Here is a 16,748-nt window from a genome sequence, read left to right as displayed (position 1 = left end):
TACGCGTTCCGGCAGCATGAATGCCCACGGTGAGGGGCGGGCGCCCGCCCGCTTGGGGGGCCCTGTCCGTGGGGGGTGGGCTTACCCTGGCGGTGGGCTTTGGGAGGGGGGTTTATAACCCCGGGGGTGCGGGATTGGTCTTCCAGGTAACAGCTCCTGGGGAGTTGTGGGCCCGGGGTCCCCGTGTGTCCCGGTGCGGGGTCCTCGGGCGCTGACGCTGACTACCCACCTACTCCCACCCTCCCCACCCTTCCCCTCCGCCGCAGGGCTCAGCACCGAAAAGGCCGCGGCCTTCACCCGGCGGCTGCGGGCCGAGCCGCAGTTCCTGCTGGCCCAGAACGTGGCGACCTGCAACGACCCGCTGGAGGTGTGTCTGCAGCGGCAGGTGGTGCAGGACACCGTGCAGGTCTTCCAGCATGCTGTGCCTGCCGAGGGCAAGCCCGTCACCAACCAGAAGAACTCCGGTAAGTGGGGGGCTTTGGTGGTACCTGGCCGTGGGTGGTTACCTGGCTGTGGGTGCAGGGATCTGCTCTGGAGCTCTTCTGGGGGTCTCAGAACAAGGGAGGCTTTGTTCAGGGGTTGTACCTGGCAGGGTGAGCTCCCAGCAGTACTCCGGGGGGCTTCTGGTGGCACTGAGCTCTGAGAGCAGCTGCTCGAAGTTCTGTCAGAGATCTGGCACAGCATCCTTCGGGGTTAGTATCTGTCTTCAGGCCTGCTGTGCTTGCTTGCTTTCCTTTCTGTAAAGAGTGAGATAGATGTAGTTGAGACACCTGCATGCATGGTTCATAGAAACATAGGATCATTAAGGTTGGAGAAGACCACTAAGATCATCAAGTCCAGCCAGGACTCCTGAACTCGCTAGTTATTCAGTAACCAACACTGCTGGCCAGGGCACTGGTCCAAAGGCTTAAGATGGAACAGCATCATGAGTTTTGCGTTCAAAGCCCTTACGTAGCTGTGAGTACAAGCACTGCAATTTTAATTCTTGTTTCTTTGACCTCAGGGAGATGTTGGATCTTTTCCTGCCTCAATGCAATGCGTCTTCCCTTCATGAAGAAGTACAACATTGAAGAGTTTGAATTCAGCCAGTCGTATCTCTTTTTCTGGGACAAGGTACAGTAGTACAGGCCACAGACTGTGCTAGGAATGCTTATACAATTGAGTCTTAGTGTTGGGACAGAATTTCTCTTCAGCTGGGCTCTCTGAACAATCCAGATGGAAAATGCCGGTGAAAAGACCCACCAGAAATTTTTAAATACGTATTTGAAATCGAGATTGCGCAAAGTGAGACTTTCAGCTTGAGGAGGAAGTTGTCAAGATGTTAATGTTTTGGAGTAGTAAAAGTCTTCCAAGTGCTCTGAATATTTCAAAAGTTATTTGTGGTAGGCCCAGCGGGAAGCCTTACTGTAATTTTCAGTTGAACTCTCTGTCAGTAATGCTTGCCACCTCCTGATCTCGGAGCTGTTTGCTTTTCCCAAAGGGAAATTGAGAGAACGTAGCACTTGTTTGTGCCAGGCTTCATTATATAACTTCTGTTTCACATTTCCTGTTTCCCCCGCCCTCGAGCTCTGTACTAACTCACTTGTAAATACATGGTCAGTACCAGAAATAAGCTTTAGGTTAAGCCCTAGAATAGTACGGGGAAAATAAGCACGTTAGTGGTTGAGCAGAGTTTCGTCTAGTTAGGACTTCCAAAAAACTGAATGCATGGGAATGAGTTCATGTGTATATCACTCTTTGAGATTTGTCCTGTCTGTTCATTTTAGGTCGAACGTTGTTACTACTTCCTAAATGCCTTTGTGGAAACAGCTCAGAAAAAGGAGCCCATAGAAGGAAGGCTGGTGCAATTCTTGCTCACTAACCCCACAAACGATGGAGGCCAGTGGGATATGTTGGTTAACATCATAGGTAAGGGGGTTGGTTGCTGGGAGTGCTTGCCTAAATTGTACACAGATTTGAGTGATGAGTGGAAGAAAATGATTTTGGATCAGTTCTGCAATGTTTGATATATACTTGATATTACAGTGTAGGATCTCCTGGGTCATATAGTGACTGGCACGACAGGAAACTTCAAATAGAGGTTTGCTTATAATTTTCACTGTAACCAGTCCGAAACTAGATTGAAATGATTGATGTAACTGAGGAGTAATAACTTAGCTCTGAGTGTAAGGCTTATTAAATCTCTACGCTTTTGTTTGTCTGAAAGTTAGTGTAGACTGTCTCAGAACATTCTGCTAATATTTAATGGAAAACATTGCAGGTAAAATGAAGTCTGGAGAACTGTGCAAGTTCTGCTGGACTTAGTTACTGATTTCCAGCTTTGCTTTCTTTAATCTTCTGATACACCACATGAAAAAGCAGCTAGCCTATTTCCTAATCATGCTTCCTTTCAAGTAACAATCACTTTTCTGTTACTACTACTATCTACTACTAGGGAGAGAAGGGATGTAAACTTCCATAAATGTGGGTTTTCTTGTTCTATGTACTTAATACCCAGAAGTGAGGCATGCAGGGAGAACTTGCAGTATGCCTTGATGATTGATGTATTTAAGATTTCTTACTCTGACAATCTCTAGTAGTCAGAAATTGAGTATGAGAGTTGGAAGCTTGTTAAAAGGTATGACCCTTAATGGCTGCCTTTTTCAATCAAAGATCTTCATTCTGTCTTCTAAGTATTAGGCTTAAATTTTCTCTAGGGACTTCATTTTTGTGCATTGCTGCTGCTGATAGAAGCTCAAAATCAGCAGGAGTAATTAGATAACCCAGACTGTCAATTCAATAATAAGTTGCAATCCTCTTTTACTTCTGTCCCAACTTGATGCTGTTGCCTTTGTTTGTATCCGTGTGTGCAGTTCTAGACCACAAGGTAGAGAAGAAACTTTGTTAGACCAGGGTGTGTCTGCAAGGCAGATGCAAAGCTGCTCTGAGTTGCAGCCTGAAGAAAGGCGATGTAAAGATTGGTGAGGGGAAATTATGTGGAATGTGGCAATGCTGGTCTTACAAAGGTGCAATTATGGAGCATCATCCTTAGCGCTGATTAAGTAGATATGGTGTCTGAATTAGACTAGCATTTGCTTTCATTTGTATAATGAAGCAATTGAAAGCCTCTGTAAAGACAAGCCAATAATGTAAGTTTAGAATCACAAAAGAAACTTGTTTCTTTGAAGCCTGGGGGTTACTTTTTCCACTGTTATGAACACTTAAACAAGGCAGAGAGAACTTCTGGCTGCTGCTGTTATGTCCAGAGCCTTGAGTGGTTTGATCTTCGGTACAGTGATGCAGGAAATGGTTATTGCTGATGTTTTATCAGTGTTGAGGGGAAAAAGGAGACTAGGAAGTCAGTTACTTAAACGTAGATCAAATACATGGAATGATTCATAAGTTCAGTTTTTCTGGAAGATGTTTCAGGAACTTAGTTTTCATGTAAACTTTTTTCTAGCAAGAAAGAACTTCTTAAAACACACTAACTAATCTGGAAGAGTTCAGTGTCAGATGGAGTGAACCGAGCCACTCAGCGATTCCATTCCAGCAATGATTGCTAACCCACAGCATAATTACTTTCTTTTAGAAAAGTATGGTGTTGTTCCCAAGAAGTACTTCCCGGAATCTCATACCACAGAGGCTACTAGAAGGATGAATGAGATCTTGAATCATAAGGTAAAATTGGTTTATATGTTACAGTTAAAGGGGATTGGGTGGGAATGACCCTGCTTCAGATATTCTTTCATTTCTTTTCATTGACTGAAGTATTATGTGCATCTCAGCAGCTGAATTTGTTTTATTCAAAAGACTGCCTGAAGTCATAGCAAAGGAATGCAGTTATTGAAATATGAAACAGGAAAAAAATCTATATGGAAGATGGCCATCGTTGGGCTTCAGTAGCTTGAAAGTACCATGTAACTTTAGGAGCAATTGTTCCTAATTCTCAAGTTTCTGAAAAGCAGGTGCTTGATCTGTGGCTAATTTAAGTGTATTTCTGGAAAACTAGAGCTTTGCATGTAGGTGACTCTTCCTGCCCCCCCTGTATTTCATCTACCAGTATGCCAAGGTTTCTAGAGATTACTGCTGGATTTGTTGGTGAAGCTCAAAGACACCAATTTTAAAAACTCTGAATCTTAGAAATCAGCTTGTGGGTATGGAAGGTTATAGCTCATATCCTAAACTATAGAAGTGAATTAATCTGTGGGGGTGGTAGTGTAGGTAGCTAGATAAAATGCAATTGAAGCTTTTACTACACTGGGCTTTGATTTTTTTTCCAGTTCATATGGAATACACTAAGGGAAAATTGCCTTTTGAAATACACTAAAAAATGCAAAATCTGCTGCAATGAGCCTAGACATAATGACGGTGCTAATGCTGTTCTTGTCTTGAACATTGCAAACCAGCTGGTCTTGAGGGAGCCCCTGTCACTGCTTCTTGGCCTTATGGATGATGACAGTAATGGAGGCATGTGCTCTTCTTACTGCAATTCTGTGTGCAGTGGGGAAATGCTCCATTATTTTTATCAGCAGAGAGATCAATTATGCATTAGAATTGCAGAATTAATTTTACAGAATGGAGGCAGTCTGCTCTGTGAGTCAGAGGTGGCAGTGGATTTGAATGTTGTAGCATTAGTAATATTACAGAACCAAGGGGAACCAAGCCTTCAGAAAAGCTGGTGGCTGTAAGCTTCAATGCAGTTGGAAAATGGTCATTGAATTGCAGGTGCTTATAGATTCTTTTCTATGCTGCTCTCTTACATGTAGATGATTATCTTGATTTTTTTTTAAAGAATCAATACCTAACAAGACCTTCTGAAGTGGATTTTTTGATTTCGAAAAATCTTACGAAGAGTAAAATGGGTGCCTGCAACAACCAGATAGGAAGCCCTGAGGACTGATTTGGCAGCACCTTTCGTAATCTTAAAATAAAATGACCTTCTCCTTAAACAGATGAGAGAGTACTGCCTGCGGCTGAGGAACATGGTGGCAACTGGAACAAATAAAGAAGAACTTTGTGCTGCGATGGACACCATGATAGAAGAGGTACATACAGCGTGATGAACGTTTCTGGAATGGGAAACTAGAATCATAGACTCATATGATATCATAGAATGGCCTGGGTTGAAAAGGACCTCAAGGATCACTGTATTAATGGTGATCAAAACAATGGCCTACCAGGCTTTTATAAGTAGTAGCAAAGAGGCAAGTTGAAAATTGCGTTCTGGCAGTTCTGAGTTGAGAATCCTACAGCACATGTGCTGTTGCAGAAATCCCCCACAAGAGAGCAGGAAAGAACAACAACGGGCACTTCCCTGCATTGTGGAAAAGATGTGAGCTAAACAGGGCTGATCACAGCTGTGATCTGCTGCTGGGGGGCAGCAGAGGGAGGAACTACAGCATCTGCTTTTGGCTGTGTGAATTAACATAGAGGAATTGACAAGTCTGTAGTGCTGGTGTTTGTGTGTCACCCACAAGCACCCCCTGGCTCTACATCTACTCCCACTGGATGTGACAGTGGTGCGTGTCATTTTTCTTATTCTGCAGTCCTACTTGATTTTTCAAATAGCCAAAATTAATTTTAAGTGTTCAGTGTTTGTTTTTGACCAAGCGCACACATTAAAAAAAATCTTTTCATTTGTTTCTCAGATGTACTGCAGTGGTTTTAATATCTGTCTGTAGATTTCTCAAGAAATCAAATCTTTTCATGGTGTATTAATTTTTCTGGAAGTTGATAAACATTGAGATGACACAGCCTACTTTGGGATATTTCTGCAAAGTCTTGAGCAGTTTCACTAATACAAGTATTGATGAGTGGGTGCATGATAAACCTGGACATTTAAACCCGATCTTAAGGTTGAATTAAAAAAAGACTTGTATATGTTCCTTGGGTGTAATACTGAAGGAAGAAAAACTCATGAAATGCATGCTTTCAGATGAGTGATAATTCTGCCCTTCAATCTGTTGCAAATCAGCACTTGGTTCAGAAGTGAATTATTGAGACATACCCGGTGTGTTGTTCAGATGCCCATGGGGAACTGTACAGCAGGTGATGGAGCTTCCCAGGGCTGCCCTGTTCATCTCCTAGGGCGATGATGTACAGTTCTCCATAGAATCTCTTTGTTTGCTGAGGGCCTCTTGCCCTCTGATAAGGGCTCCTGGAACTGGCAGAGGCTCATTAACTGATTATAATTTGTTCTGTAATGAGGCTATGTTTATTTATCTGTAGTTAACACAATACTTCCTCTGGCAGTAGCAATAGTATTTCACAACTTCAGTGGATTTACTTTCAATAAAATTGCAGCTGGAATGTGCGGCTGCACCGGTACATCTTAAAAACACTTAACTCAAGAAGCACGAGACAATTTGTTCCATGTTTACCTGCAAGTAAGTGGCTGTATATTTTTTGTATGTGGCAAAACAGAACTTGTCTTTGCTCTGTGAAGCTTTATTTGCATATCAAATCTTAGTCACTTCTGCTAGATGACAGTGCTAGCTAAAACAGGGCCATTGTACTGGAACGTAGCATTAAATATTCACTCCAGAACTGTATAAACATTCTCCTTATCAAACTAGTGCACAGCAAGCCAGAAGTTGAGATCAACACAGTGCATGTGATTCACTTTTTCTTCCTTTGCAGTTTTCCTTTGCAGACTCTTCGTTATCAGCAGTGTCCTTTCCTTGCTCACTCCGTTACTTCTTTTTTGTAGCACAGTTCAATTCATCTCTGCCTTATCTCGGTTCTCCTTGTGGCAGAGTGATGCTAGTCACCTTCCAATTTAAATAAGTCTCCTGTGGGCATTGGTAGAGGAAGCCTTTGAGATATTGAGGGTTGGCCTGTGGAGGGTGTGGTGGAAAAAAACAACGGAGGGAGGTCGTTCCCAGGCATGGCTGCCAATGTTAACTTGAGACTTCTGTCTCCATCACTTTCCTTCCTCTGGCTCGAGCTCACTTGCTTGTTGCTCTCCTTTTAGGAATTTCTCTTGATTTGCTTTCGTGACCTCATCTTCACCACTTGGGGTTATCTGAGGCAATGTGGGTGTATCCACAGTGAACTCCACCTTTTGTGCAGTGTGTGCAAAATAAATATTTATAGTTGTTCAGGGATTAATGTTTGCTCCTTAACATATTTATTGAGGAATAAATGAGTTCCTCTGGTAAAAACATAAGCCCACACCCTTATTTCAACCTGTAATTAATCTATTCGCTTGATTTCCGTAAGGTGCTTGGAGCAAGAACACCCTTATTTGCATCTTGTACACAGCTAAATAGCAGATGCTGCTTAGCCTGAACTTGGCACACATTTTGCTCTCAGCACCAAGTGCTTAAAATGCAGAACCCCCCCCAAGTTCTCTCCGGACACTTTTTCTCTATGCATCTTCAGAACACAGAACTAAAAAGGGCAGAAAACCTGTGTGAATCTACATGCAACCTCAGTTTTTAACACTAAAAACAGCTTGTAGTATAGATGTGTAGTCAGCTTCCATTTAATGGTGTTTAAAAAGGAAAAAAGCCTGATCACCTGGCTCCAGAATGAGTAATTCAGCACTGGGAAAGGCATTGTCTCTGGTCCTGTGAAAGCTGGTGAGGGTGAAATGTGAAGACAGACAGCCCAGGGAGGCTGGCACAAACCACAGCCACTGGATCCTAGTGCAGAAAGTGCAGTTTAGATTTTAGATTGACTCCTTCTTTGCGAGGAAAAGACTTGCCTTGTGCTGAAGCCATGGATGAACGGAGGTAAAGCGAACTAGTTTCAGCTGCAATAAAACATTTAAACCTGTTGAAATATGATTGAACGTCCCCATATTATCTGTGGTAGGTCCTGCTAAATATACCCAGAGACAGCCATCTGGTTACTGCCTACAAGTCAGCACGTCTTACAAGCCCTGTAAAAAAGTACTGTTTCATAGCCTGGTTTACAGGGAGGCTGACAACTTGAAATCTCCACCTTCTTGTGGTGAAAGAAAGGCAACAGAAAGCTGTCAGCCCCAGCCAGGGGATGAGGATCTCCAGTTGTATAACCTGCCAGCTTAACCCTAAATGGAGGCATTGTTAAATATACTAAAACAGGTGAGAAAATTATTCTAGGATTTTGGAAAGAGACAAAGGCCTGTTGCTGAAATCCAACTGAACATTACAGGGGGAGAAAGAGATTAGTATGGGAAACACTGGGATAAACTGCTTTATGTGTGTGTTGGAAGATCTGGTTTTTCTCTGCATGTTGCAAATAACCTGAAGAACAGATAATGTGGAGTGTTTAAGCTTTTTTAGAAACAGATCTCCTGCACTGAAAGGTTTCTTGACAGAGAAGCTCCAAAATTACTGAATATTAGAACAAGACTGGGCAGCATGCAGGCTTTTGATTTGTCTGCTGCATTCCTAGGGTAACCTGGAGTTCATGTTCAGCTGTAAGCTCTTGTTGGCTCCCTGAGGATTGATTCAGATTCTTGAGCTGCTGATCTAGACTACAAAACTGGATGCAAATAATTGCTGTGTGTACACTTACTCGTGAGCTTTTGAGATGAACACTAAGATTCCATTTTTCCAGTTGGTTTTCACGTGGAAAAATCCCTCTGTGGCATTTCTGTTGCAGGAGGGGCAGACCTACGTGTTTCTGCGTGTTCACAGCTGTCTGCATCTCTCTGCAGGTGTTCAGAATAGTGAGTACTTGCCTGGGCAACCCTCCAGAGACCTTCTGCTGGGAGTTCCGGGATAAGGAGAAGAACTACCACAAATTTGGTCCTATGACACCAGTGCAGTTCTACAACGAGCACGTGAAGCCTTACTTCAACATGGAGGACAAGGTTGGTGGCGTAGAAGGGCAGTGGCTTGCAAAGACCTTTTTGCAGCTAAACTCCCTGTGAATTCTTATCCTCTGTTGTGAGCATATACTGTCTGCACTTGTAACATCACCATATAGGACAGGTACAGTTCCCACAAGTCAGATCACCTGGTGTTTATTTCCCATCCTCTTGTTGATGTGCTCTTCAGTTAGCTGTGAATGTCGCACTTCAGTGATGATTTTAATAATATGAGGTGATCAAATCGATCATAAAAAACTCTTAAGACGGCCATTAGGGAATAGGAGTAACATTTACAGCTCCTGTGCCACAACTGGAGGTGAACTTTGTAAAACTAAAATGGAAAAAAAAGTAAGCTGGTATATTCAGCCAAGCTGCTGCTCAGCTGATGGAGCAGACAGCTAGCCTGGACAAAAGCAAGTGTCTGAAATCTGCCCGGATTCACTTCCCGAAGATTACGCTTGAGTTGCATCTTAGTCTATTACGTCTTGGTTCTTGGCAGGTTTGTCTAGTGAATGACCCTCGACCTCAGAACCCATACTGCCAGCTGTACACAGTGGAGTACCTGGGCAACATGGCAGGAGGGAGGAAAACCCTCTATAACAACCAGCCTATTGATGTCTTGAAAAAATTGGCTGCAGCGTCTATTAAGGACGGCGAGGTTTGTTTGTTTGGTTTTTTTGTGAGTGACATGGTGCAAGTCTTGCAGTGTAAAACTCACGGGAATGTGGCCTAGGTGTGACTCTTCTTTCTATTTGTAGGCTGTGTGGTTTGGCTGTGATGTTGCAAAGCACTTCTATGGCAAGCTGGGAATCAATGACTTGAATATGTAAGTAGAAAAGCAAAACAGAATGTCACTGTGGGTACGTGGCTAGGACATGAACAATGCCTTGTCTGCTTCAAAAAACCTAATTTGTACATACTTCTGGTTTAATATACCTAAAAGAGTGTATTTAAGTAACTCAAGCAACAGGAATGTGCTTTTTCCTACATTTAGCTAAAATCTTAATCGTTTGTAGCACATCTTTCAAGGATTTGGCTATTTTTACCCATTTGAATGGTCTAGTATCTGGTGAGAGAAACTCCTAAAGGCACTGTTTTTTTCCATTTATTCTGACAATATAATTAGAAGAACTTGCAGGCCTGTCTGCTGACTCCGTAGTTTGTTAGTGAGAATTCTCCCTGCCTCCTTTTTAATGCAATATATGTGGCTTTCTAATAGATTTAATCACGAGCTGGTGTTTGGTGTCTCCGTCAAGAACATGAACAAGGCAGAGCGGTTGATCTTTGGAGACTCCATGATGACCCACGCCATGGTCCTGACAGCTGTCTCAGAGAAGGTAGAGTCTGCCTCTTGAAATTCTGATGGTTGCATGGACGTATTTGAATATTTGGGCAGATTGTTTGTGTTCTGGGCTCGTTCAGTGCATAAGCTGCTCTGCTAGAGCTCTGCATGTGTGCCAACACCCTGTGCACAAGGCCTAGGTTGTCTGTGCTCCTTATTTGCCTCGTGTTCACAATTGTAAATACTTAAGAATGGAGGAATTTTAGATGAGTTAAGGGTTTCTTTCCTGCTGTCCACAGAAAAACTCCAATTGGAGAAGAGGAAAGAAAGTTTGCTTCTATTTCTAAGATACCAGCCATCTTAGCTGGTTTTAAATACGGATTCTGATGTACTTTCTGAGCAGGAAAGCAAGTGGGACAGCAAGCATTTCCCACCCTATCCTATTGCATGGGTTAGTCTAATGCATCTGTTACAGGGTTAAAATGCTGGAGCAGCCAGTAGGAGGCACTTTGCAGCAGTGTTAACCTTCTGCAGTTCATTGGCACGTGACCTCTCTGACCTACTCATAATTAGAGAGGGAATATAGTGCCACAAACATCTCTATGACAGAAGCACACTGAGATGAATCCACAGCTAAATACTGCCAGGAGCAGATATAGAGCATACAAAGTGGGGAAAAAAGTGAATATTTACAATGGAGAGTTATCTGTAGTTTTGATGTTTTCCATTATTTCCAGAAGCTGCCATTATTAGAGTGGCTTTGAAGTGATCTCTTCCTGTCCAACATGACCTTGGCTTGAGAAGCAACAGCTTGCATGTAACTGTTTGCTTGAGTTTGAGGACTTGGCAGACTGCTGAGTCATAGGAATTTTTCAGCAGCTTTTTCCAATTCAATACAAATTTTTCTACTGTGTTCTGCATGCTGAGCTCCTAATGCTTATTGTGCATGAATGCATCTTCAAAAAGAATTTAATACACTGCTAGTATTCAAAACTGATTTATCTACTTCTGGCTCATGCTTGTACATCCCCAGTTACTTGCTGCACTTCATTGGAGGTTGTAGTTTATGGTCTATATTTCCAAGTTTGTACTTTCATGTGCCTAAATGTATAGCTGCGTAAAATACGACCTGTTTCCTTAAAAAGATATGTTTAAGATTGCTGCGATGGATGATATCTGTAATGAAACCATCATTTAAATGAAATTACTGTCCTTTGTTTGAAAAATAATCTTTTACTTCATTTCTCCTTTGAACATGTTTTCTGGTATTAAACCTGAGCTTAATCTAAAGGAGCTTTGATAAATAGTTGTTAACATGTAAATCCAAAGCAGCATTACTACTTGATAGAAGGCTTTGATTGAAGACTTAAAAAATAGTATTACAATTTTACAATGTAAAAAAAAATTGCAGATTAAATATACTTTTTGGTTAAAAAACCACAACAACAAACATAGTATATAAACATTTCTGTACTACTTTGTCCAATAGCTAGATCCATGTGCTTGAGCTTGCTCTTAATGCTGCTCTAAAGCAAGCTACAGGTGCTTTATTGCCCTTGTGCCTTCTCTGACTCCTTCTTTAAGTCATGCATTCTGTATCTCAGAAGGCCCCTGTGCCCTAAATTTTGATAGAGAAGGCTGCTTAAATTCTTTCAGTTCAGTACCAGTTTGAATTTGGCTCAATGTAACTTAACATCTCTTTAAAATATTTACTACAGTTTGTGTCCTTGACCACATTTCCTGATACTTGCTTAAAAAAAACGTACAAGTATTCCAGATTTCTTTCCCAATCCTTAGCAATAAACCATGGTCTGAAACTCACTGGTGGCTGTAGACTTCTGGGAACGGAGCTCTGGTTTGCTGGTGCTGGATTTAGATGTGGAAGGGTTGGCTGCTGTGGACTCTTATAGCCCTTGGCTGCTGAGTCACCTTGTGCTTGTTTTGTTGCAGGACGGGCAAGAAGACTGCTTTGAAAAGTGGCGTGTGGAAAATTCCTGGGGTGAAGATCGTGGTAATAAAGGTAAAGCAACTGATAGTCACAGGAACACAAAGCCTCAGCTTAATGTTTGGAAATAAGGGAGTGGATAGGGGAAAGGTTGACTAGTTTGTTATAGTTTCTAAGTAGTGTATGGGCAGCTCTTGATCACAAGAAAATTGCCAGGTACTATTCCAGTTAATAGCAAAAAAGAAAAGCTGCTCGTAGCAGCTTTACTAGTTGCATTTCTAAAGCCATGCTGAAAACATGACCTGTGGCATCCTTGTGGTGTTCCTCCCTGCTATGACAAGTGCCAGCAACCGAAAAAATCCACATACAGTTCAACTGACACCAGGCTTCTGCATGAACTTGTCTTCCTTTTGATGGCTGCTTCAGCCTGCCCTGCTGTTCATTTGGAAAGGATTTGTAGGACTGTAGCCATCTTGGCCTGGCATGTGGACAGACATTGTGGGTGGAATGTGAGTCACAGCTGAGCAGTGGCTTGGAAATTGCTTGTAGTTGCTCCCCTGCTCAGCATGGGCATGGCTGGAGCTGTGCTTCTCTGCAGTGGCTGGGGGTAGCTCTGATCTCAGCTGGCCCCAGGTGAGTGGGCCTCACAATGTGAGGGCTTTCCTGCTTTGCTCTGCTGAGTTCTGCAGTCAGCCAGCTCGGCCTAAAGGAAAGGACTGGAGTGGAGCTTGTTCTGAAACAGCAGAACAGGAAACTCGACAGGGTTTCTTCCCCCCTCTTCCTGCCCTGCTTTTTCCCTCTTCAACTTCCAGTACAAGCTGGTGTCAGAGCCTGATGTCCTGCTTCTCTTGCAATGTCACGGAGTCAGTCTTCCAGTGAACTTTTCTTATCTGCCTTGCTAAGTTGCTGGGAAGCTGTGCTTGGATAAGCCCTACACAGAGAACCAGAACCTACATCAGTAACGAGAAGGCCAAGAATGATGTTAAGCTTGGCACATCCCAGTTGAGGCCCAGTTGGGTGTGGGGGATACAAGTAAGACCCAGCTCTGCTATTGGACAGGAGGATAGATTACAGCCTACAACAAAACACTAGAGACTAGACTTTGTCATTAAATACACCACAGAAAACAAAAGCACTTGGTAGGAAATGAGTGTTTTTCATACAGGGTCCTCTGTGCTTTGCTGCGAGTACAATCTGAGGTACCAGTCTGTCCCTTCCCTTTCCTTGCATGGCACAGGGCTGGAACAACTGTGGCTCGTGTTCTGGGTGTCTGGGAAGAAGTGAGTTGTATGCTCAGCAACCCTAGAGTAGGCAGAGCTCAATTCTTGTGGTGCTGCTTGCCCTGGAGAAAGGGAAGCCCTGGGAACAGCCTTGCAGTGCCTCCCCTAAATACTTAGTAATTACATGCCTATCTGCTGTGAAAGGGTTTCTTGGAATCCAATCTGTTTTTCCTCATGAAATGAACAGAGCTGCTGACAAACATTGCTTGGTGGTGGTTTTTTTTTTTGGAGGTAAAAAGTCACTTCCCTGTAAAATATTTCCTTTCTGTATTTTGTTGGCTCTTTGTCAGTGAGACAGGCAAGTTTAATTATTCTTATTCTTTTGTTCTGAAGATATAGTACAGTTTTACCAGACTTTGAACCCAGCTTATCCCATCGGATATCTTCTCTCAAAGCAAGGAGGAGGTCTTCAAAGGGAAACACTAAATTACATTATCACATCCATTTGATAGGGGTCCATTTGTTTGTTTTGGCACGGAAAGTGCTTTCCTGTGGTACATCTCCAGCCAGAAGTCATCTTCCTTTTGACTTCAATCTCTTGTACCGACTGCATACTTCCGCAGGGAGACATTTTGCAGATTCATCTGTTTGTATGCATCTGTAACCTCGTGAGTGCATTATGGCAGGCTCTGTGAGCTTGTACCTTAATTCCCCTGCAGGGAGGACAAGCATAACGTGGCTCGTATGAGTTCTTCAGGAACTTTGCAAGGGTTTTCTTCTCAGGTGCCCAAATGCTAGGTTATGCAAGAAGTCTCAGACCATTCATCCTCAGCTGACCTCTCCCTTATCCAGCAGCTTGTTGCCTCTACAATGCTGCATTTTAAAGTTTTCCTTTGGAAAATTAAGTTAGAGAAACGTGGACCAACTTTATACAAAGCACAGCTTCCTCCCCTAGTCAGGTGTTCTTTTTTCTTGCAGCAAGATGATGCTGCCTGCAAAGTGCACGTCTCCTTTTAATGAAGAAATTGATAATGGCTTTCATTGTGACACCGGGCACAGCCCTGCTCGAAGAGCGCCCTTACTTATTTGCATGTCCTGAAGTTCTGTTTGACGTTTCCTTCTTGTTCAGACGCTGCGATCCTAATCAGCGCTGTCAAGCTTTGAGATGCAGGATGTCAGAACAGAGTTCATTATCCTCTCAGGGTGCAATTACTTGTTGGCTCTTGGGAGTGAGAGGTTTTTGTGTGTCCCAAGAACTCATATCCTGAATAGAGAATAATCAAAGCAGCTCCTTTTGGCAGTGTTTCCAAAATGGCTTCTAGCTCGGATTACAATTGATAGGGTTTTTAATTTATGGGAATTATCTGATCTCTTGCTTTAGAAACAAGATGGTGTAGATAGATGCATTTATTGTCCATATTCTTTGGACATTTTCTTGTTTCATTTGATTGTGTGATGATACTGTATAAGGACGTGAGAAACTTTATTACATAAAGCCTTCTCATCTGTCTTCTAAATGCTTTCTTTCTTACTGCCACTCTATTTTCAGTTCACTTTGAATAGTTTTTCCAATGATAGCTTTCTGCTAGAATCCCACGGGCTTTAAATTTGACTTTTTCCCCTCGGTTCAAAGGTTGTTTACTGAAATTTGCAATAAGAATTACGTTAAGGAGGAAAATTGAGATTTGGTTCAGCAAAAGTGATTTAGATGCCTTTGTTTTTGTGGAAAGCAGCCTCCTTCTCTTACTGCAAATAAAACAGCAAAGTTTGGCCTAAGCAAGAGATGATTTGGTTATTCGTCTGGACAATTTCCCTTTTACCAACATCTTGAAGACTTCTAAAGACAGAACCAGATAACCTGACTCTCAGTGTAAGCTTTTGAGACATTCCCAATTCACTCAGGTGTTCCCAATGCTTATTTTAACAGATGAATTAAAACAAGTTCTTCTGGGCCTTGTTTTTCCTAGCAGGTTTCTTGGGTGAGTCTTTCAGTGCACGTGAAATACATCCGCTCAGCCTACACGTTAATTAATTTTTCTCACTTTGTCCTGAGAGATACAGAAGTATGTCCAGGTCCTGTCTGTAAGGGGCTGTTCATAGGTGAAACTTGTGACTGCTTCACTGTGTTGGTGATGGTTCTCTGTTGTAATGAGCTGTTTTCATTGCCAGGTTACCTGATCATGACGGATGACTGGTTTTCTGAGTACGTGTATGAAGTTGTGGTGGATAAGAAGTATGTGCCAGAAGACGTCTTGGCAGTGATGGAGCAAGAACCCATTGTTTTGCCAGCTTGGGACCCTATGGGGGCCTTAGCCAAGTGAACTACAAAATATTTGCCTCTTAACAGTCAACCAGATTAGATGCAATAGAGAATCCCAGTGGTTGGAAGCCATAGCCAAATGATAACGTGACCAAGCACTCAGCATGGTCCACATTCTTGAAATCTAAGTTAAGGATCTTTGGGAAATAGCGCTTTACTGACTTGGCTGAATTCAAGCTCTCAGACAGGCTACTCTGGAAAACTAAAAAGGGAAAAGGGGAAAAAAAAAAAACCTCATGATGTAATATATTTCAAGCGCTGTCAATGGTGGTTTGGTTTTATCAATTTTAAATCAAGAAACAATCAGCATAGTAATGAAGTAGAACCGTTTTGACCAGTGTTGTCCCTAGAAAAGATGACCATAAAATGCCATTCTGTAGTGTTAACAGCTAGCTGTTAGAAAAAATATGTCAAGATACTTATAAGTTAACCATTTGTGGTCTATCTTATAAAAGAATGCCCAAGATATTTTCTACACTTTCATTTTTAATTCTCTTAAAGGAGGAAGTTTTCAAGGGTACATATTGTTGAAACTGCAGAACCTTAGACAAGGTTCACCTTGTTTACCCTTAGAAAACTTATCTTCCAGCAGCACTGGGGAAAAATAACCTGAGGTTTCCAGTTTCACTTGTTTTTATTCTTCAATTACTGAGCTAGGATTGGATAACCCATATCAAGGCCCATCATGTCTGTGTGCACAGGAGCGCTATTTTTCAGTTACATTAGCAAGAACAACCATAAATGTTCACAGGTGGAGTTAGTGTCATGCTCAACAGGAAAAAAAAAATTAATTGCTGCATTTTATTTGGATGTTTTCAAAAACAAGATGGTGCTATGAAGCTTTTGAATAAACAGTTTCTTAAGTGACTGGTACAGCTCTGGTTTCTTTTTTGAGCCCTGCTGAACTGGAGAAATGACAAACAAATGTAAGTGGGCCAGCATGAGGACAGGAAACATGCTGCTTTATGTTGTCTGAAGTAGACACAGTTGCTTTTCTCACTGAACAAATAAACACTGCCTCATGTGCTATGGGCACTCGAATAGTTTGGTGATGAGCACGGTTCTAATCCTTCGATTGAAATGCATGAAATGGTGAACTGTCTCTGTGTAACCTGACGATTGTCCTGTTGTGTGCTGGGTTCAGCCACAAGCAAATAAGAGGGTAAGTGAGGTGATGGGCCCACACTGCCAGCCCCTGG

General features: G+C 42.4%; 1 protein-coding gene across 1 annotated transcript; it reads left to right on the top strand.

Annotated features, from left to right (window-relative positions):
- On the top strand, positions 17-16,422 carry BLMH (bleomycin hydrolase). Its single transcript, XM_021416224.1, has 12 exons — positions 17-29; positions 267-464; positions 1,004-1,113; positions 1,767-1,908; positions 3,569-3,657; positions 4,932-5,024; positions 8,627-8,782; positions 9,282-9,440; positions 9,541-9,608; positions 10,002-10,119; positions 12,015-12,084; positions 15,399-16,422. The coding sequence occupies exons 1-12, from the start codon at positions 17-19 to the stop codon at positions 15,548-15,550; spliced, it is 1,368 nt and encodes a 455-aa protein (XP_021271899.1). The 3' UTR covers positions 15,551-16,422.

The sequence above is a fragment of the Numida meleagris genome, chromosome 18 (genome assembly GCF_002078875.1).
Source record: "Numida meleagris isolate 19003 breed g44 Domestic line chromosome 18, NumMel1.0, whole genome shotgun sequence".
NCBI classification, from domain to species: domain Eukaryota; kingdom Metazoa; phylum Chordata; class Aves; order Galliformes; family Numididae; genus Numida; species Numida meleagris.
This window is presented reverse-complemented; position numbering and strand designations above follow the sequence as displayed.

What these genes read in the sequence shown, in the direction of transcription:
- BLMH (XM_021416224.1), top strand. An exon ending in TGGACACCATGATAGAAGAG is followed by an intron (nt 5,025 to 8,626) that starts GTACATACAGCG and finishes ATCTCTCTGCAG; the next exon opens with GTGTTCAGAATAGTGAGTAC. An exon ending in ACTTCAACATGGAGGACAAG is followed by an intron (nt 8,783 to 9,281) that starts GTTGGTGGCGTA and finishes GGTTCTTGGCAG; the next exon opens with GTTTGTCTAGTGAATGACCC.